Source organism: Camponotus vicinus, unplaced genomic scaffold (genome assembly GCF_025532165.1).
Source record: "Camponotus vicinus isolate PSW18456_S1 unplaced genomic scaffold, iyCamVici1.0 SCAF_1, whole genome shotgun sequence".
NCBI classification, from domain to species: Eukaryota; Metazoa; Arthropoda; class Insecta; order Hymenoptera; family Formicidae; genus Camponotus; species Camponotus vicinus.
The window spans coordinates 35,371,747-35,393,780 of record NW_028141945.1 but is presented as its reverse complement, the minus strand read 5'-3'; the positions used below and the strand labels follow the sequence as shown (position 1 = coordinate 35,393,780).

At 38.0% G+C, this 22,034-nt stretch overlaps 1 protein-coding gene across 8 annotated transcripts in view; it reads left to right on the top strand.

Moving 5' to 3' along the window:
- LOC145963907 (uncharacterized) overlaps window positions 1-15,364 on the top strand; it is a 40,153-nt gene extending 24,789 nt beyond the window's left edge. For 6 of the 8 annotated variants that reach the window (XM_083086286.1, XM_083086271.1, XM_083086261.1 and 3 more), the window contains exons 3-6: window positions 9,118-9,261; window positions 11,232-11,554; window positions 11,908-12,182; window positions 12,593-15,363. In XM_083086286.1, coding sequence (XP_082942412.1) covers window positions 9,118-9,261; window positions 11,232-11,554; window positions 11,908-12,182; window positions 12,593-13,319 — 1,469 coding nt within the window. In that variant the 3' untranslated portion in view covers window positions 13,320-15,363. Of the gene's footprint in view, window positions 1-9,117; window positions 9,262-11,231; window positions 11,555-11,907; window positions 12,183-12,592 lie in introns of all 8 variants that reach the window. The other 2 variants (XM_083086303.1, XM_083086294.1) reach the window with 1 other exon arrangement.
- Window positions 15,365-22,034: the final 6,670 nt, after the last annotated feature.

Genomic DNA, 22,034 nt, shown 5'->3' with positions numbered 1-22,034 from the left:
GGAACAATTGAGTGATGCGATTGGCTGAAACGACAAGGTGGTCGCTGTCCAACGTTTCAAAGTTAAATTCCAAGAATAAACTTGCATGAAGATGATATATTTTTTACTTACATTTATATAAATCGATATTATTACTGAGATAATATTATACATTAAAGTAAAACTAAAAAAATAAATATTTGCTCTTAAAAAAGGCATGTCAAATCGATATTCAAATATATCAAAAAATTTCGAAATTTTCTGCTGCTTCTTTTCCATTATTCCGATTATAATTTATGATAAAAGTATAAAAATTATAGAAGTAAACAATAAGAAGCTTCTGCGTTTATAGTTTTATATTATAATTAATATGTAATGTATATATAATGTATATTTATAATATAATTATAGTTATTCAATTTACTTACTACATTAATTAATGAAATGCCTAAATGAATTTAAGTTTATTTACTATATTAATTAATGAAACACCTAAATAAATTTAACCAATCTTTAGAATTAATGTTAATAAATGCTATACGCACATTTGCATTGGAAAATCTTTCTCAATAAAAATTTTCTGTTTACAAATATAAACTCGAAAATTCGTAAATGAATGTCAATATTAAGATGACATTTTACATGCATGTGACCGTGTGAAAACTCCCATAAACAATATGTTCAAAAAGTATAACAAAGGAAAAATGAAACATGAGGCAAAACTGCTAAAATATGTGTAGTCTTTTCTTCTTATTGGAGAATCCTTGATGGTATCATAACATGATACGCATACGAATGACAGTCGACTCGTCGATCCTGCTCCTGAGAGAAACGCAGAACTTTCCTCTTCTTTTTCCTCGCTCCCTTTTTCGCGTTGTCATCTTTCGCTTGCGTACAGTCTATCCAAAGGTTGATAGGTTAACTAGGAAGCTGCGCTGCGTGTACGTATGTGAATATAATTACGCTACATGCGTGCCCTGTTATGCAATCGCGTGTGCGTGAATCGTGTCACGCATCGTGGTATGTCTTAGATCGTATTGCGCCCACCCACACAATGTGTATATTATGTACATAAGGTCGCGAAAGGAAAGCATGTAATATGTTACTTCGATATGATACAATGTATTGCAATGATGAATAGATAAGTATCTAATTCATTTGCAAGTTTCTTGCGATACTCTGTTCATTTTTAAAGCGTTTTCCGTATTTATTAGAAATATGTAAATAAAAGTAATATACTACACACATAAAATTCAGATACAGAAAAAAATTTAATTTTATATTTTAAATACTTAAACACTTCTCGAGAAATTGGTAATATTGTAGATAATTGAGATAAAATTTGAATAGGTTTTTGCGACAAAGAGTTATTTGATTTACAGTTTAGGAAAGAAGGAAGCGCTCTTATATAATACCGTTTGAATTCACCGGTATAGAACTCGCTGGAAAGTGTTTCACGGCATCTGGGAAGCTTCCTTCCCAGTCTATCAGATTCACAGCAGCACATGGATTACATGTATGCTACCTGAAGAACTCGGTAAGGAAAGTATTATTCGTGATACAAATCCATGCATTAATAGAAATTTATTGAAGTAGTAGAAAAAAGAAATAAAAACATTTGTATAAAAATTTAATTATTATAATAATTTCATAAGGAGTTTAAAGAAGTTATATAATTCACGCAGAGATTTAATCACTTTAAATTCAATGTTAAAATTTAATAATAAAAGCTTGCGTAAAGTCATATTATTAATGAATAATCTGTCTCTAGTTTGCTGTCACTTTTATGTCATTCATTTCATGTATCACATAAGTATAAATCTGCGAAGTTTTTCGTCAAAAATCAGTACTTGGTCTCTCGATTTTTAAGAAAAGATGCCGAAAATCAATTAAAAAAAGAAAAATTTAACATTTCAAACATATTGAATCACAATTTTTGATGAATATAAATCCGTCCATTGATGAATATATATCCGTCATTCAAACATCATAGCAATTATTATGTAATAATTTTAAATGTGATAATATAGCCAATACGCGTATTGCTGATTTTAAATAAATATAAATCAATCAAGAAGATGTATACGAGAAGTAAGAAATTTTGCAAGCGTAATTGCAAGATGTACGTTGGTAAGAAGGAAGTCGAATTACGAACACCTCGAAATTCGCTGATTTCGTACTTACGCAATCGAGAGATAGCTGGAAATTGACTTGACGAAGCGACGATAAAGAGATGTCGAGATTGTTTTCTAGACGCGTTCAATCTTTGCCCGCGACGGGTGGCCGTACGAAATCGATCGCGATTGACAGAGACAAACGACTTAGGAGAAAACGAAGATCAAAGTTGGACACGTACATGGATACATTGTCGCTCATCAAGAAAGAAAGCAACACGTGTATTCCGTTATCGTGTTCGCGGGAAGAAAGTCGTGCGGTAGTGTGATGGCTTCTGTAACTGTCAATTCGAAGATACTTTTGAACATATCGGAGATCGACAAGCAGATTTCAACTCAATATTTACGCTCGAACGAAATAACATACATTGGTACAAAAGAATAGAAGAGAATATTGACAATCGCTGGATGACAAAGGATCGATATTCAAACAATGAAAAGAGTTTAAAATTCATATGTTGCGAGAGCTTTAGAGGCAAGACGATGAGAGTAAAGATGAAAGTATGAACATTCTTGATTTTCATTTCATAAAACTAAATAAAAACGGAAAAACCGGTAAGATTCACCATAAATCTCTTGCGAAAGCGAGTTATGCTGTACAAGCATGTTTTCCAAGAGAAGAGGAGAAAGATGTTTTAATGAAAGAAAAATAGGAGAAATTCATGTATCGAGGGAAAGCTGAAAGCGAAAAGTAGTGACTTCGCAGAAATTCAGCATGGTGTTCAAAAGAATGCAAATGTCGTACAAGATGTAATTGCAAATTCATCGATAACGATTGAAAGTGATTACCTGTCAATCAAGCATGCCGTTTATCGATTCGAAACACTTCGAATTTTGCAGGATAAAATTTTCATGGAAAATGCATAAAGGGAGAAAATTGGATCGATTGTCAACCATCAACACTTTCAATCACGTGATTGTATCCAGCACGAAAAAGTCGCAAATTTTTCTCGCCAATTGAATATTTATTTGTTCGATTCCGATAACGATCGCGTGGAAATGTTTGCCAACTTGTCAACGACTACATCCTTCATTCGGACGCAATGCAAATCGCGGGAAAGTATATTGAGGATGAGGCAAGTAGAGATAACATAGACTCTCAAGGCGTGTATCTGGATGAAGTATCACTTTCTTATGTCGCTTCATCATCGGCTGAACAAAATGCTGTTGGTGAAGAAAATGAAAGTGAAAGCAAAGATACAGATGATATTTCATGAAGAATTATGCGCAAGAATTCGTGATCCATACATCATAGCGTGAGAAGAATCCTGCGTTATGTACTCAGAGCAAAAAGAAAAGAAAATTAAATTGTATTATTAAATATAAAAAGAAAAATATATAAATATTTTTAGATGAATTATTTAACTTATGTGTTTCATATATGTTATGTATACGTACGTACAATAAAATTAGTTTTTACATTACATCCAACTTCTCTTGTAAAATACAACTTTTTTAATATTTAAAAGTTATTGATAAAATTTCTATTTGTGTAATGTATCTCTACATCTATATTTTGAATAGTTGAAAGTGAATTAATGCAGCGTATACGTATAACTCTCTATCTTTCTCTTATGGAAAATATCATGGTACAAGGACATGAATGTAACGAGTCATATACATGCGCATAAAGCTCGAAGAGAAAAAAGTCAACGATGCAGATCAGAGAGCTTTGAGGAAAGAAGCGGGAGGGAGGACTGTTCATATATCGGCGCAAAAAAAGTCGCGCAAGGCGGTAATTTGCCCGTTGATCGTTATTTATTGTGATCCTCGTGCTACGCGGGCGGACGACCGGACATTTGCATGCGAAATTGGTGATGGCATAAGGGCATGAATCTCCTCACGCACGGCCGGACGGACGAGCAAGAAAATGGGGCCTGCCTTACGCAATTGTACGTTGAACAGTGGTCAGGGATTGGCCGCGTCTCTCCGTGTTGGCACGTTGACACGTACCATTTATACCTCATCATGTCCGTGGAAGATCGACCGCGCGAGCGAGCGGTCTGCGGTGAAAAAACGCGAGGGTCCGCCCCCCGTTTCTCCCTTCCATCCGCCGTTTTGCACGTCACTCCCGGCCAAGAACGCGGCAAATTGAAGGTGTCAGTCGTGCTGGAATATAGATCGGGGGCCCGTCCGCGTGCCCGCCGTCGAGAGCGAAGTTCCATGCCGACCAATACCGCAAGAATCTTATGTACGCGGTGGAAAATTAATCCAAGCGCGGCTAAAAGACATTCATCTATTCAGTGATATATATTTCAGAAAATTAAATAAGTGTAAAATTAACGGGGCTAATCTCTATTAATCTCTCTTTTTAATAATGCAAAATAAAATTTAGATTTTTAACAAATTACTCAGAGCCAATAATTATGAGTCATTATAATTTAATTAAAAAGGAAGAATATATATTATACATATATAATATTTTTACTAAAAATAGTTTATATGTAAAACAAATGTTTACTTTAAACACACTATTCAATAGAAATCTATTATTATAACATTTTAGAGCAATCAATAATAATTTTGGCAATGCAACAGATATTTTTACTACAAGTATTTTATTGAAAAAGAAATAAATTTTCAAATAAGAGATCATTGCCTCTCGATTATTGCAAAATAAAACTCACTCGGGATGCTTGTAACAGGATACAATCTTAGACAAAATTGTCGAGGTAAAGAATGAATAACGGTCGTAGCGACGGTAGTCTGTCATTACTTAATCAGAGATCTGCTCCAGTTTACCAACATAGTGGCTAGCTTAACATCGGCAGATCGAACACGGCAGCGTGAACAAGAATCTGCAGACGTAGACGGATAATTTCATGCATCGAGTAGCGCGGTAGCTAAATAATTCAAGAGTCCCGGCGGGTCTAAACGAATTGTTCGTCGAGCGTTGTAAATCAAGAAGCACACGCGGAGTGATTATTACCTGCCGCTTAAGAAGGCGCAAACTAACGACCGTGACGTAACGCCGGGAAACGATTGAGGCGAGCGAAAATGTTAATTGCGCGACAATATTCCACATCGATTCTTACAAGCTCGCCCATCACGATACCGATCGTATCGTAAAACTTTATAGGAATCCATCTCTCGTTCGCAAGATCAGATGCTGACTTTTTAAAACTGATATATTTCTCCCTCTTTAGTAAAATAAAAAAAGTCTAAGTGTATTATATTAAAAGAAATGCATGTGTCAGTTCATCTTATTCAATATTCAACTTCAAAAAATTAAACTCCTATGTATGTGACTAACCGGTAAAAATATTTTTTTATTTTCTTCTTCTCTCTCCTCTTTATAAAAAAGAGGGAGAAAAAATTGGGTATGGAATATAGGATTATAAGTTTCATTAATTTCCATATAGAGCTGTTCCTGACCGTTCATTATACACGCGAGAATATATACACAAGCGCGAATCGGTATACGTGCGTACGCATGCGAGACCGGAGGGCAATGTGATTACGCAACGTGAAAGTCGTCGATGGAATTCACTCTTACTTCGACTTCGCCCTGACCTCCGATATATAATGAGAGTGATCTGAATAATCTGGTTCGTCGCGTATTTGGCAATGGACCTGTAACCGCTTTAATGAGTATTGAATGTTCCGCCTTTTGCCTTTCGAAGGTTTAATGTAGGTGTGCGACTACGCACATAATATTCAGATTAGAGGACGACGTCACGCGCTGATGAAAAGATTGATCGAGCGATAAATATCGCTGCTTATGCATCGTCTTTTACAAGTTAAATTTCGAATCGGCAGAAGTCATGAATATTTAATCAACGCAAGGCTCGTGAGACACTTTTACGAATTTTGCATACGTAATTAATTAATCCTACTGAATATCGTCAATGTCAATGTCTCGTTTATAGCCATTTAACGTTTTTATTATTCATCTATGCCACGTATAGAAGTGTGATCGGTTTTTTCCTATATATCATTTTTTAGCTCAGACGGTGATTGGTTGCTACATTAAAAGCTAACGCAATATTATATTGTTGAAATAAAAATTTTCGATATTGATCCATCGAAGAAAGGATTATTTCAGACCGCAAAGAAGATTAAGCTTTTATCAAGATTACATCCAAAGAAGCCTTGATCGTCGATTCAACAGCCGGATGTGTATGATACCGCGATGTGTTTGAGTAACGGTTCGTACCGAACCATGAAACTTCCGAGGTTGGCCATTCGTACGGTATCTCGTAAATAACTGTGTAACCGCGATAGTTTTTCGTGTCATCTCGCGAGCGCCACAGATTTTTGCCTTTTTTTATAAGTATTTTCTATAGCAAAACTACATATTTTTTAAATATATTAATTAATTTCGTAAAAATATGAAACATTCAACAATGAAGTATTTCTATGGTTGAAGCAATTGGAATATATAGAATAGAAGAAAAAGAAGAGAGAAGACGGAAAGAGAAAATTTAATTTATTCAAAGCGAACAGGAGGGAACATTACAAAAGTATCAATTGAGTTTCGATTCTAAATCGATTAAACCGAACGCGAATTACTACCGGAATTACTATTTTGTACCTGACATCGAAGTATAGTAGGCGATTCAAGGAAAGCCTGGATGTGTAACAAGCGAAATCGAGGGCGAGATCGATCTCAGCCACGAGCTTACTGATGAATGAATCGACATGATAGAAGTCGTAATGGATACAATCGGAATCGATTTCTTCGTAGACGTAGGCGATATGTGCAACGAGAAAGTTCTTCGATCAATTAATATCTCGCAAGCCTTACGGAAGTCGACGAAAGACGCAAAACCCACGTTTCTTTACATGCGTTTCTCAATCTTTATTACGCAGTTTGGTTCGCAGTAGAAACGCAAAAACGCATAGGCGCGCATAAATCGCTTAAATTTAATGACAAGTGCATGCATCGTGAACGTTACGTAAAGTCGCCATCTGACAGCTATAGTTACAATCGGGGCCGGGAGAATAATTTTATAATAATTCACGCTATAATAGAACCGTAATAGAAATATCTCTGTACTAACAAGCTATTGGAGGATCTCGTTAACTTGAGATACTTTCTCTTCATTCAGAACTGGTTACTCAATTAATTGCAACTTGTCTTGCGTACTTTCTTCATTTATAATATTTCATATCTTTGTGGTATTTTGTTTTTACATTAAAATAATTATTACAGATGGAAAAGACGTGATAGATTTACTCGCATATCTCATGTCTTGACGGCTACGAATGGAATGCACAAAGATTTTATTGCGACGATATGCGCGATTGTAATACCTTTTAATGCCTCCCAAATTTATCCCAGTGACGCGCAAAAGATGCGGAATAAAAATGGGAAGAACCTAATTAGGCACATTCAGAGTGAATTTATTGCACACCATTAATTCGCATCTCGCATTTATCTCTGTCCTCCGCGAAGGGACATTACATTTTAATCTGGCTATCACGCACCCTGAAGACCGATTAAGGATAAATTCGAAATTGCCTGTAAACGTCCGGATGTGCCGATAAAACATTCATGATATCCATTCGCGGATAGGACGTAACGATTGCGGGGATTCGTACAACACAACAGGGTCATTGTAAATCAATTCAAAATGGCGAAAACGCGATGTGTATAAATCGCTTGCGAAACGGTACGACGATTTATATGCTCGTATTGTAAATACCGTGCCGCACACCACACGAGAGCGAACACACGTTTATATTCGGCTATAAATTTCCGCGCGATTGCTCCTGCGTCGCGCCGCAAATCGATGGATTAGCGATTTAATCGAAGTTCACGTGACAGCGCGATCCTCGGATCGCTGTCGAAGATTCTCACAAGTTTGATCTTCTCGATTGATCTCTCGCATAAATGATTAAATAATATTAAAATTGTATAAAATTTATTTTTCAATATATATCCAATTGATCAATGGACTATAAATGATAAAGATTTCTCGGCAGAAAAAAATGTTTAAAAAATACTTATTGATTTATGATCGTGTATTAAGTCGTACCAATATATTAAATTTAACAAGAGAAAAATATTTAAAAGCGTACTAAATTTATCGATTTATGCAAAACCGTGTATATTAAATCGTATCAATATATTAAATTTAACAAGATTTATATTGCGCGCTATCGAGGATTAAGGAAAAGGAATCGCGACGATAGCCTTAGCCGCACGTAACGGTTGCGGGTTTAATGAAAATTATAGTTAGGCGCGAGACGTAGAGGCATAACTCGATCAGTTATGCATCTACGCCTGGTACAACGACTTAAATTGCCTTTATGAAACTGGATCTTAGAATCTCGTTAGGCCGGGCTGTAAATGTCGATGTTCGTTTCGAGACGCGGATCGCCGCCGTTCCGCGTCTCGACAAAGTGGGTCAAATTGACATTGTGATTTCGTAAAGGATTATTAGTTGCTGGCCGCGGTGATTTTCAGCTTAGCGTGCTCTCGGACGTAGATAGGTTTATGAAACTAGTCGGCGCGAAACGAGACGGCGGCCGGTTTTTCTCCCCGCTACGCGAAAGCGCGCGCCTCAAAGTGGAACGAGTTTCCACGGCGTAACGCGTGTGCAGCAACGGTAACGTTTGTCACGTTCCGCGTGGAGAATGAAGCCATGGAGCGCTAACGAACGCGCTAGATGAAACTAGGCGCGGAATGACGTTGCACACGACTGACACACGTGTTTGCGTCGCCTCGTGTCTCCTTGCACGAGAAAGCGAAATCCCGTAAATCCCGCCGTCAATGAAATGTCGCGTGTTTCACGACAACGGCATTTCTTCTCCATACAGAGAAACTCTTGATTTTAATCCTTTATAGATGAAAAGAATGCCATAATTATAAGAGAAACGTATGGAAACCTAAGATGCCGACAAATATGTTATTAATATTTATATATTTTTATTTCTATTATTTTTGTAAAAATCTATTTTCAACTACAATATACAATTTTCATATTATGTTTCATGTGTAATCTTATTTATGTTGCAGGCTGGTTCTCAGTGGTTTCCAATAATAGCGGTACCGGAAATGCTAGAGTGTACAGAAGAGTCGGCGCGTTGGTGCGCGCTGGAGTTCCGTCGTTTTTGCTCGCGAAACCATTGAGGGCTTACACGTTGACGCACTCTAAAATGGGTAAAATATTTTATTTATAAACTATAACTATGCTTCTCGTGTGTATCTACGGACACTGCGACTTTTGTGTGCTTAAACTATTTTACATATAATTCCAAAACTCTCTTTGCATTGCGCAAAGTATTTATATTCAATTATAATATTCATTGGATATTATTAATCGTTAAACAAACCTCGATAACGTGATGTATTTTTTTCGTTTAACGAGATCTAAGACTACTTTAATACATTATTTACATTATTCTCTGTTTGCACGCACGTCCTCTTTCTGACGAGTGTTAACCGGATAGAGATTATCCACATATCTCGCATCTGGCACCTGAGTCGAGTTTATTATTTCGGCCAACCCAAGTCTGCATTTTCCATGGGCCAACTGTCACGATTGCGATTATCACCCGCTGCGATCTGCCTGGAAATGCAGCCCGTTACAAGCTATAAACCGTGATTCACATAACTAGTACAATCTAGATTATTTTACAAAATGATTTGCAAATAATGTAAAAGTGAATAACGAAAGATCTATTTTCTTACGTCTGTTTAACAATAGCATAAGAATGATTTTTTTTTAATAATTATATGAAATTCTTGTGATTTTGTAATTAATTTAGATTTTTTTATTCGAGCAGAATAATTTATATATAGGGTTTAACGCCCTATATAACTTTATGCATAGGCGCGCGTACATAGTATCTCGCCTCGCTCGGATTATTTTCCTCAGAGTGCAGCGACTGGCCGTGACACGAATGTCAATGTGTCCGTAATGTGCGGTTCTTGTGGCATACGTTCGCACCGTCGGTCGTGCATTTAAACGCAAGTCGAGCTTTACGCGCGACAGGCGCGTAACGTAATAGGTATGCGGCTCAGTGAAAGCCGTCCCTTGCGACACGCGTGCATAAGTGGCTGCAAATGCGTGTACGCAGCTCGTGGCGCGAGAATTATATCATTATACGCACTGCCATAACAATTATGATCGCGGCGGAAAACGAGGGATTCCTTCGATTCACCCTGCTCCTCCTGGTCCTTCTGACGCCTCCCAAACATGTCACATCAGTGTCCGTTACGCCACGCGTTTATTGACGTTAATTGCTTGCCACCCCGCTTTTCATGCTTGCTATGGCTTGTAACGTCGCAATGGTACGAGGTATACATCGTTGATTTGATATGGAAATCTGTATGTTCCTCGAATATCAAAATACGTAGTGTATCAAGCAGCTGATTAAGCTATATATATAATCATCTCGGAAACGTGTGGAGATTTCCCTGACAAGACATTTGTTGGATAATGCTGTGTAAAGAAGGAGATTTCTACATACACATATATTGTAATTTAATTAAAGTTTTAAAATCTACGAAATATTAAAAAATCATGTTAGATAAAATAAATAAATAGAGAAATAAAAAAAATAGAGAAAAATAGAGAATATGACTGTGGCATTTTATTTTCTCATTATCGAATAAATTTCTGTCTACTTTTCTTGGTTGATTTTAATATTTTAGTATATAATCGAGACATTCTATTATTCTACGAGCTAATTCTCAGTATTATCACAACATCTGATTCAGTACGTTGCATGACGTTATGTATAATATGACAATATTGTCTATGCAAATACATGGATAAAATAACGTTAATAAGCTAATTAACGCTAATGAGCTAATTATCAGGGTTATTAATTCGCGTGCTTTCACAACAGCAAAGTACTTTTTGCCAGCGCCAATTAAATATAAGATAGCGACATAATTCTCTTTGTATTTAACTTGATGACGTATTAGACACGCACTTAAATTAATTGCCTCTATAAATTGTTTCTAAACATACACATAAACATCATAAAAATTAGCTCAAGCTTAATCTTCTGTTCTTTCTACAGTTTTTTAAAAGAAGATAGTGAATCGGTTAAATCTCAATTAAGTTTCACTAATGTTTGCGAAAGTGGTACGTTCATTTTTGATCGATTTCTATCGCGCAGAGAATGGAAACTTGCGAGCCCACTACACGAAGACGACGGTGCGCGCCGGCGAAGTCCTGCGACTGACCGCCGTCTTCCAGGACACACGTCGGGCCCCGGTAGCCAGTGGCATGTCTGGAATGATCCCGGAAGGCAAATCCTCGAGATCCTCGGAGAGGGATCAGTACGCTCAGTGCTTGGACTCTCATGGGCACGAGCTGTTCGCGCCGCTCTCGGCCAGAGGCGAGTTCTACGCGATCTGTCAGAGCGGTAGCCTCGACACTGGCAGCGACGCGGTGCTTTATAGAGTTCACCAACTCGCTAGGAGGGATCTTCCCCTGAGGGTAAACTTCGTCTCGTCTTATAATTAATGTCGTATAACGTGGTCATTCTTATCTATTTCTCGTCACCTGTTTCTTTCTCATAACACGAGAAGTTGTCGCCATTTTATATAACAGTAATGAAAATAAGAAATATGTATGAATTAATAAGAATTAATTTTACACAACAAAACATAAATATTTCATTATTGTATACGTGCACTTTATTTTTCTTTCTTGTGTCTAATTCTTTTTTTTCCAAAATTATATATCTATCATTCTGTCCAGTGATATTGTATTACATATTTTATTTTCATACTTTATTAAGGAAGACTCTAATTTTCTCTTGACCAAGAACTCGCGTGCATGATCTTCAGGTACGTCTGGTTGCTGGACCTCTACCCATTCCGCTGCCTCGAGATTACAGCGGTCTGATGCAGTTGGAGAACGCGAATAGAGGGCCCATAGTTCTCGGTTGCGCGGTGCCATTGATGCCCGAAAGACCCTTACCCAATTCCACGGTGCCGGAGCTCTTGGAACTCGTCGCTACCGGTCCAACCGCGCCACGAGTGAAAAGAGCACGATTAGGATGCCCTTCCGAAGCGAGATTGCTCGCATCACCGAAGATGCAGCGATTACTCTCAGCTTGCAGGTAAAAATCGCAATTGCATGAAGAAATCTAATTTGTATAGCATTATATATTAGTAATTTAAGATACATACTAACAGGAAATCTAAAAGTTTGAATTAATAAAATCACTATTAGTATAAAATGTATTTTAAAATATTAATTAGTTTGAGAAAATAATAGTACAGTAAACAGAAGATTCTTTTTTGAATATTTATTAAGTTTATATCGGATGAAGAAATTAATTCAATGAAATTAATTCAATTAATCTAGTTCATTTTTTAACATATTATTAATTTCAGGATAATAAGAATTTTGTGAATTCGATTCTTAATGAGATCAAGAATTTTTTGTTTATTATGTTTGTACTATCAAATAGCTTATATATGTTATATATGAAAGATAAGATGAGGCCATTTTGGTATCGCTTTATAGAAGGGCCTTAGATCAACGGGCGACCGAACCGCGAGTCGCTCCGCCGAAACCGGCGTCCAACAATAGTCAGCTGAAAGAGCTGCACTTGAAAGAGATTAAAGCGAAGCCTGACGCGAAGCCGATATTGCAAAGTTTGAAGGAAGGTTTGGAGCACATCAAGAAGACGACGATCCGCGACCGGAGCAACAGCCGCAGTGTCAGCAGTAACAATAGCTTCCTCGACAGGATCTCGAGGATAGCTCAGGGTGGCAGAAGCAGAAATCCGGCCAAGAAGTCAGCGTCTTTCACGTTCGCCGTACGACCGGAGATCGGTATGCGATCGCCCGAGAGATACGCCAGTCTCGAATCGGAAACGAATCTGATGCAGGCAGCGCAGGCGTCGTCCAGGCAACAGGTGCAACGTTCGATCTCGACCAGTGTCCTCGAAGTGGTGACCAGCAGCGCGGAGATGGATCCGCCGTATTCCAAGGTTAGAGATAGCTTGACGCCGTTGCCTCCCACGCCGCCGCCGAAACCGGAAGAGATCTACGCCGAAATCTGCGAACTGGGCAGCGGTCCGTTGCGAAACTCGTCGCAGGAGGAGGAGAAACTGCCTCTCCCGGGAAGAAACGGCACCAGAGAGCGAGATCGGGGTTACGTGAAACTTGCGCTGTCTCATTCCGAGGTGTCCGACATCTCGACGAGCACCGGCGACGATGAAGAGGGCATTTACAATACTGTGTGTTGAGTGCGCGTCTTTTTCCGTCTTTTCCGTTGGGGATAGACTCAATCTCTGAATTGCTTATAGTAATTGACCTTATAGTCAATCGGAACAAATGACGTGACGTGTAAAAAATCGAGAGGTCGCGGAAATTCTTGAGCATAGCTACGAATATCGACCAACTATAATCGCGAATGATATTGGTCTATCTTGTAAAAATTATTTGGAGATCTCTAATATTAGAACGATCGAGTAAGAAAATTTTTGTAAATATTTCTTTAGTGGCAAAGAGTATAAAATTCAAGTGTCTTATAGATTGAAAATTTATTTTACAAGATTGAAAACTATTCTCTTCAGTATTCTCACTAATTCTCGAGCGTTCTACTATTAAAGAAGCGAAACGGAAATATACGACGCTTTTTCCGGATTGGAGAGAAAACACCAGGAGTCGGAAGCGATATATCGATCGCGTCTGAGAAAGATGAGGATCGAGATTAACCGTCGCCGAGGAAATTGCTCCGCTAGCAGTTTCTTTCGTCGCGGGAGGGTCCGGGTGTCGAGGAGTCGCCGATACGAGCGTCTTACATAGGATACCGCGCGGAATGATTTACAAGGCTGTTGGAACCGAGGAAAATGATGCCGTAATTACGGGCCCCGGTACACGCTGCTGCAGCGGATGTAGCGGGGCACGCCAGCCGGGCCTAGCACGCAGCAACGCTTCTTCGTGGCTTCCGTCATTAAAGAATCTGTCGTCTCGCGAGAGGCATGTTAATAGTAGCGGGCTCCGCGATTACCTCGACCACAGCCGCTAGGTGACATTAATATCGGAAAATCGCACTCAAAAAATAATCCGTTCATCATTGAAAATTGTCATCGATTATTTGATCCTAAAGCAAACGCGTATTTGTTTTGTCAGGTCAATCGAAATTTGAGAGTCAATCAAATTCAGATTTTTCATTACTGAAAATTCCATTAGGCACAAAGCTCCTCTCCCTCCTATTTAAAATTTAGATTAGCACTTCAAAGTCACAGTTTTCACGGATTTGTCACGGATTTAATTTAATGTTATCGATAATGATTTTTGTGATCGTTTTACACGGTCTTAAATTCAGTCTTGACAATGTAAGAACACGATGCGACGAGTGGAATTTTCTAGAATGGATGATAACGCGTTATGTTATATCACGTACGAGGGGAATGTGAAACGGATCGTTGAACGTCGATCTAAACTTCCCGAACACGTTCGAAGCCAGTGTGTATCGCGGAGCACGCAACCAACACGGCACGAAGAAGTCGATGGTAGAATGTAAACGAGCCGGTCGGCGGCTTTTAGGAAGAGGAAATTACTGGCGTCCTTCGAAGGTCTAGGTCATCATCGAGATCGTTGCGGCTTCGGAACGAGGTAGTCGACGGCCTGGTCGTTGAGTCGAATCGTGCCGAGCTTGTTCGTTTGATCGGGCCGATATTTTGTGACGATTAATTCATTAGCTTGTCACGCTTCACGGCATTTGGCTTCCTTTTCGATGTACGATGACCCCGAAGTTTCGCGCGCTCTCGCGCCCGATTGCGTGACGTTGCGCGATTGGCTGTTAAACGCGTGATTACAAACCTCGCCAGTGCATAGCAGGCATTGCGTTCGAAACGCTTCGAGGAAACCGGCAGATCTCCTGTACCTTTCTCTTTTGCTCCCTACTTTTTTCTCTTTTTATCTCTCTCTATCTCTTTCTCTCGCATGACGAAGCGCTTGGAGCTGCCAGTACGAGCGAGGATGATGAAGAAAGGGCGTAAAAATCGAGGGAACGATGGGCGCCTAATGGGAAATACCCGCGGGAGAAGGCGAAGAAACCGGGACTCGCTTGCTGAAGCTTCTCCGAGGATCCTAACGGGTGTAATCTTGTCTAATTCGACGTCTTCGGCGCCCCTTCTTCTCATTCCCTTCTTCCAAATCGCGTGCGCGCGATAATGATGTAATATTTGTAGGTTTTGTGTATATTCAAATGAAGTCGTTAGTGGAAATAAAGACAGAGCGTCTCTACAACAAAATACAACGTCGTAAAACATATTCCTTGTTAACGTTAGAGTAAAATCATCTTGAATTTGCAGCAAAAATTTACAGGTAAGTGATTGTTTAAGATATAATGAGATTCATATTGTGACATTTTTGTCAACAATAAGATTGTAATACTTAATAAAATTATTCATAAATTTTATATACTCTAATATATTATTTTTACAAAAGCTATTATATTACTACTATTATAATTTATTATTTTATAAATTGTTAATATAAATTTGTGATATAGAGAAATATTCAGCGATATATTGCAAGTGACAATATAATCCATCGATTATAAATGATTTCATATTCATATTTAAAGAATAATTAATTTCATATTCATATTAGAGAAATAAAAAAATGAAAATATGCAATATAATTATTTGATGTATCTCGTAATATTATTTCACTGTTGTTTTGCAAGAAAAACAAGTAAAGTACTCTTTTGTTATGCTTGTCTCATTATCATTAAGTATTCCATTTAACGAGTGATATATATGGAGATATCCACTTTCTCGCCGGCTGGCGCATGTTCGTCATTATTCACTTCGTCTGGCTCACCCACGATCGCGAGCGTAGAAAATTCACGGCTAAATACACCGCGCACTTTAAGGAATAATAACGCAAAACGATCGTCAACGCTCGCGCCGGCTATTGGTCATTAATGTTTTTACGAGCGAGCACAGTACGCACAGCTGCGTCTATTCAATTATAGCGAAGAGAGGAGTTCAGACGCACAGGTCCAGCGACCCCCTGGCATACCTCTCTCGTCTCTCTCTTTCTCGAGTCTCGGCTCATCCCCCGCGTCCATCTCCGCCGTCCTCTTGTCCCTCTTTATTTCTCTTTCGAGCGCGGCAACACGCATTTACGTCCATTAATATTAACGGCTCGAAACAACGATAATAACGGGGAGCTATGGGGAAGCAGAGAGGTGTTCTCTTCGACGGTCACGTCGTGCAACACGTCGGCCCTTTCGCATAGCTCACGTGACCGTTGCATGCATCATTCTCGCCGCGGAGATCGACAATGCCAGGACGATGCCAGGAAAATGCGACGATGATTTTTATCGTCAGGTAAGTTCACGGTTCTCTCTGAGATTGTCTAGAGACTATACTGTTACGACGAGGAACATGATGAGAACTGAAAGCTTTTGTTTCAAAAAATATTTCTACTCTTGCTAAAATACTTTAGATGTATATCATTAATGTTTCATATTAATTTAAAATATGAAATCAGAATTTTATAATGATACTAAAGTATAACGACTAACCTCTGTATTTTCTTGTTAAAGTAATTACGCAAGACAAGATTAAAAAACGAGTAATGCTCCATTACTGATTATCGTAGAAATGAATTGATGACCGTGCAAAGCATGACGCGGTGCACAATATGCAAGACCAACAATGTAGGTTAGCGTGATACAAGGATTAAGAAATGCGATAGCGGGAGCAGCTGTTTCACATCTCAAGACGCTATTATTATCATAATTATTACTATCGTTATCGTATCCTGAGCAAATATCGTGCCGAACACGGCGTAGATCGATCGGGACAACGCATGGGGCGCTATCGAGATCCGGCAATCTCTGGTCCACACGGGTGCATATTTCAAGATCGGCATGCGTGAACAGTCTCAGGGCCGTCGGGTTGCTTTTGCGGTTGTGTATAACTCGGCTTTACTGCGGCTAATGCGACGGACACGGAGCGCGAGGTATCGTATTTCGCGAACCCAGGTCGACCGATCGTGGAGGCATGTTTTAATATGCAAATTAAAATGCAAATAAAGCACTCCCTCCTCGTCTCTTATTCGCATCCGTTGTCTACCATTCCTCTCTAGGCGCATCTTGCACGATCGTCATCCCTCATCCTGTAGCCTGAGGACTAGGTCGTATCTTTTTTGTCGCTGCACAAGGTTTTATCCTACTTTCTATTTTTTTTATTTTGTTCCTTGTTTATCCGGTATTCAGTTGCCCACCTAGAACGCAGATCGATTTTCGAATCATCTATTTATAATATCCACAACGATATATATATAAGCTAAAATTGTGTTATAATTTAAATATATTAAATTAATTTTAAAAGTTTGTTAAAAAATTTTGTTAGATACTTTAATTGTTTATATTTGAAGAAAATATTATTTGATATTATTCATGCATACGCGAGTATCGCTTTGATATCGCAAGGATCACTGGATCAAGGATTACTATACGTATTGTTTTCAACGCAAGTTCAATATTATCACATACGATGGATTAAATCTATAACGTTATATGTGTACATCTTCCCTGAATGACGATGTAAAAGGATTATATGGAGAGTAGCCGGATGCGAACAGGACGGATCCTTGAGCTATCGTATGCGTAATGTCTTCATTCAGCCCGACTCCTATCATAATCTCCCGGTGATGAACGAGCGCCCTTTATGCGAGGACGCAGAACGGAGCGAGATTAAACGAAGAGTCATCAATAGGCCGGTCGCATTAAACGACTTGCGTGTACATGCCGGGAAAAATCGGAACGAGTCAATTAGTCGCACTCTACCTGTCCAATCTGTCACAATATACAAAACTCCGTCTTTCTCTTTCTTTTTCCTCCCTTTCTCCACCTCTCACCTTCTCCTTTCTCCCTATCGCTATTCAGGATCACGTGCCGCGGGCGAGATATCTCTGAACTCTAGCCACGTTTTACGGGCACGGTTAACAAATAGCGTGTCGCTGAATGTATTGCTGCGCAATGTTATCGCACCCCGACGTCGACAAAAATTAAGCGCTGCAATTATTTATAAATGTCTCGCGAAACTCGCCGGCTATTTCGGTAGCCGAGTTTTGCGTAAGTGCGTTGCACGCCCGAGCCCATATAAGTCCAACGTCGTCGATGATCGGTAATATATATCTGTCGTAAAATCGATGCGCATCGAATAAAATCTGTGATCAAAATTGCGAGCGACAGGTGGATATTCATGAATCTTCTTTAATAAAAAATATTATACCTTTTACCGTATATAATAATTTGCCCAAGCAAAGTAAGATTTTATATTTTTATAATCTTCAAGTATCTCTTATCTCTCATATTTTGTGAGTTACAATCGCATAAAATAATATTTTGAAATTTAATATCTACACATCGACACAATGTGCGCAATCAATCTTTGTTACACAATTTAAGCGATTACATGACTTACTAATCAAGCGATATCGTGACACGCGTGCGTGCGACTATGTGTTACGCGTGACATCGGCTTGCAGGAGAAACAGACCGGCTATAGTCGGCCGACAAACGCAGCAGCGAGAGCAATGTGTGATGCGCCTCGCTCGTTACAGCAGCATTGGAATCCCCGTTAGATGACGGGAGAAGATATACCTCGTTCAGTGTCCGGCGCTCTGCGCGTGTCCAATGCATACTAAGTAGTTCTAGAAAATATCGGTTATCGGTAGAAAACTCGTAGCCGAGTCTGAGAAGAAAATGAATGAATCAGTGGATAGCTTCCGACTGGTCCTCTAGTCTGCTAATTTGAGTGTTTATATGTATATATGTATGTGTATTCATTATCACTTACATACTTTAGACTCTGTTAGACGCTACAATACATTAACGTTTAGATACGTTTAGCCATTATAATTAACATGAAACCACGATCGCTATTCACGATAAATACCTGTTGTACGCGTTTATTTAATAAAAATTCTTGTCCATTTTTCTATATCTTATAAGTTTGATGGTTCCAACATTTTTTTGAAATCTCTTTTGCCGAAATTTATTCTTAATTTTCGTTTATCTAAATAATTATTTGAAGAATTTAAGAAATTGGGTATCAATATATTTCCATATACATAAAAAAGACGTTGTATAAAGAATCATTATTTTATTAATATTCATATTTATTTTTTTACAAAAAATTATAATATAAAAGGAAATGGATCCGAAAATCTAAAATATTTTGAATCGAGCATTTTACGTATAGATACACTGTAAGTCTAGCTTTTATTCTTATATTCAATATTATAAATGCACTTGCGTTAAACACCGTGTCTTTTGATATCGTCGTGATAATAATTCTACTATAATTCGCGTGATTGTATACAGTTGCATTGTTGCAAGTCCAATGGTGCGGACTCTGGGGTGATAGTGAGAGGAGAGGAAGATTGCGATGGAAAAGAGTGCGGTGAGATGAAGAAAGAGAAGAGGAGGGAACGTTAGCGTCGCCTGGAATGCCCGCGAACCACGAACGATCTACGGCTGATACTACGGGTTTACCTTTTACAGCCTACCTACCGATCGTTTCACTTCAACTGCACCTTCAATATCCACGCGTTATATATTTCCCCAACCCTCTTTATCGAGTCGCATTGCTGTTTTTACTACCTCAAAAATTAATCGTCTTTTCTCGCAACGCACGCAACTTTGATATGATATATACTATGATTAATTTAATTATTGGCTATCACGTGTTATCAATGGGAAGGAGACTTAATTAAGGAGTATATTATATTAAGAAAATCTTATTTTTTCCTTCGTTCCTCGACAACATGCGAGATAAACTACATTTCTTCATAGATTATTGAGCTTGATTGCGTCGTAGTTTAATCCTTAACGGATGATTTACGATTAGATAGCAAATCTAGGAGACATCTCATTAGTAACAAGCATATTTTTCTATCGCTTCTTCTATCTTTTTCTCCTCTTTGATGAAATCTAATTTTAAATATTTAAATTTGAAACAAGATATATTAGCTATTGAAATATATGCGAAGAAAAAATTTAATTAAAATAAATTTGTATATAGAGGAAGTTATATATTTCTCTCTTTTTTTTCTCGTTTGAAATAATACTGAAAGCAATATTCTTTCTATGTGTTTAATTTTTCCAATTATTTAGATTCTGAGATATTTATATAGCACACATAAAATTTGTTTTACATTATATTTTTTTTCGGATATTCTAATAATAAATAACGAGAACTTTGGAAAATCTAAATGATCGTAGGCCGATTATGGAATTTGGCACAACGAGATGCGACAGTAATGAAACGTTTCGCGATTAAGTAACATCGCGGTTCTCCGAGAAGATGTCATCATTTTCACAGCGATGTTTATTCATGATCACGATTAACTACTTACTACAGCTGGAATCAGCGCTCCGCCCACCTCGTAAATTTCCATGCCCCATTGTATCCTCCATTCCAACGTCTTTGTATCATTCTCTTCTGTGCTGAAAAACAGTTTCTCTTCTCGCAACGCTATTTATATAAAACTACAGAAAACATGAAATTGCCGTAAGATATTTCAAAATCTATTTACTGGCTTCGGAGCTTTAAATGAATTATAGGATCATTCGAGATAATTGGCAATTATTCTATGGTAGCCTATATGGTGTTCTATGGTATAGGATTAACTCTCACACTAACGTTCTCTGAAATAAATTACACACGAAGGCATCTTTCGCTCGATCGTGCCTCGATCGCTATTGATCAGCTCGACCGAATCGACCTGCCTGGCCTGGCAATGATCCTAACCAGACTTCCATGTTCATTGATGCATTATCGCCGCTGCTGGGACTATCTCCTTATAAAGCCCCGAAACCGCAAACGTCCGAGGGTCGGATCGATTCGGATATTGATATATTAAATAAACCAAGGAATATATAAGTATATTGCACTGAAATACAACGGAAAATCAGCAATAGCCTACCCAAGGCAATCGCAACTACGGTCGTTGCAGGCGGCACCCATTTGCTCCCTCGGGTTATCTTAATGGGGTTTCAATAGCCTGATTTGGTATCTCTTCCCGTGCTACTACGCGTCCGGAGAAAATAACCATTGGCGTATCTATATCGAAGCTTCTAACCGCTGTTAAATTTATTGTATTCTTGTGGTATATGTTTAATTATATATATTTTATATATAAATTTTTTATTAAATAAAAAAGTAAACAATTTCTTTTATTTATATAAATTTATAAGATTTTTTATTTTTATTTAATTATTTTAAATATATTAAATAAAAAAATAGATGGATATTTTCACACATTGTATTAGCATATTATTTCTTTATTTACTGTACGTATATTGATATATAATTAATTTAATGCGTAAAAATTTAATAATTTTTAATTTCTGAAAATTTTTAAAACTTGTGTTAATCTTTAAATATATTAAATTAAATATATTACTATGTTTATTATTGTGTTAATCTTTAAATATATTAAACTAAATATTACTGAATAAATTATCTTTACATATCTTATGATCAAAAAAAGATCTGACAAATATCAAACAAATCTGACAAATGTCGTTATCTATTTCGATAAGTGCTAATCATAAGTTAGTATTATATATTTCAAACGTAACGGAAACTTTAATAATCACATTTAAAATAATTATCAGAGTAATCTAATACCCGTTAATTAATATTTTCCTTAGAGACGTTTATATTCGAGGGTGAGACTCGAACGCTTTAAACACCCGGCGGTATTAGCATTCGATCCAATTTCTCGCTTTAACGAGCGCAATCCGGTTGAAGGGAGGGCAACATGAACGCGCGTAATAAACGTACGTCTTCCCAAGGCGACCGCCCACGAACATATAGCTCGTTAGTGACAGATGCGATTTGACCCATTAGCACAATCACGGTTACGTGCGCCTCGTCTATCTCCTCTTCTTCGCATCTTTCCTCTCCTTCTCTTTGTATCTT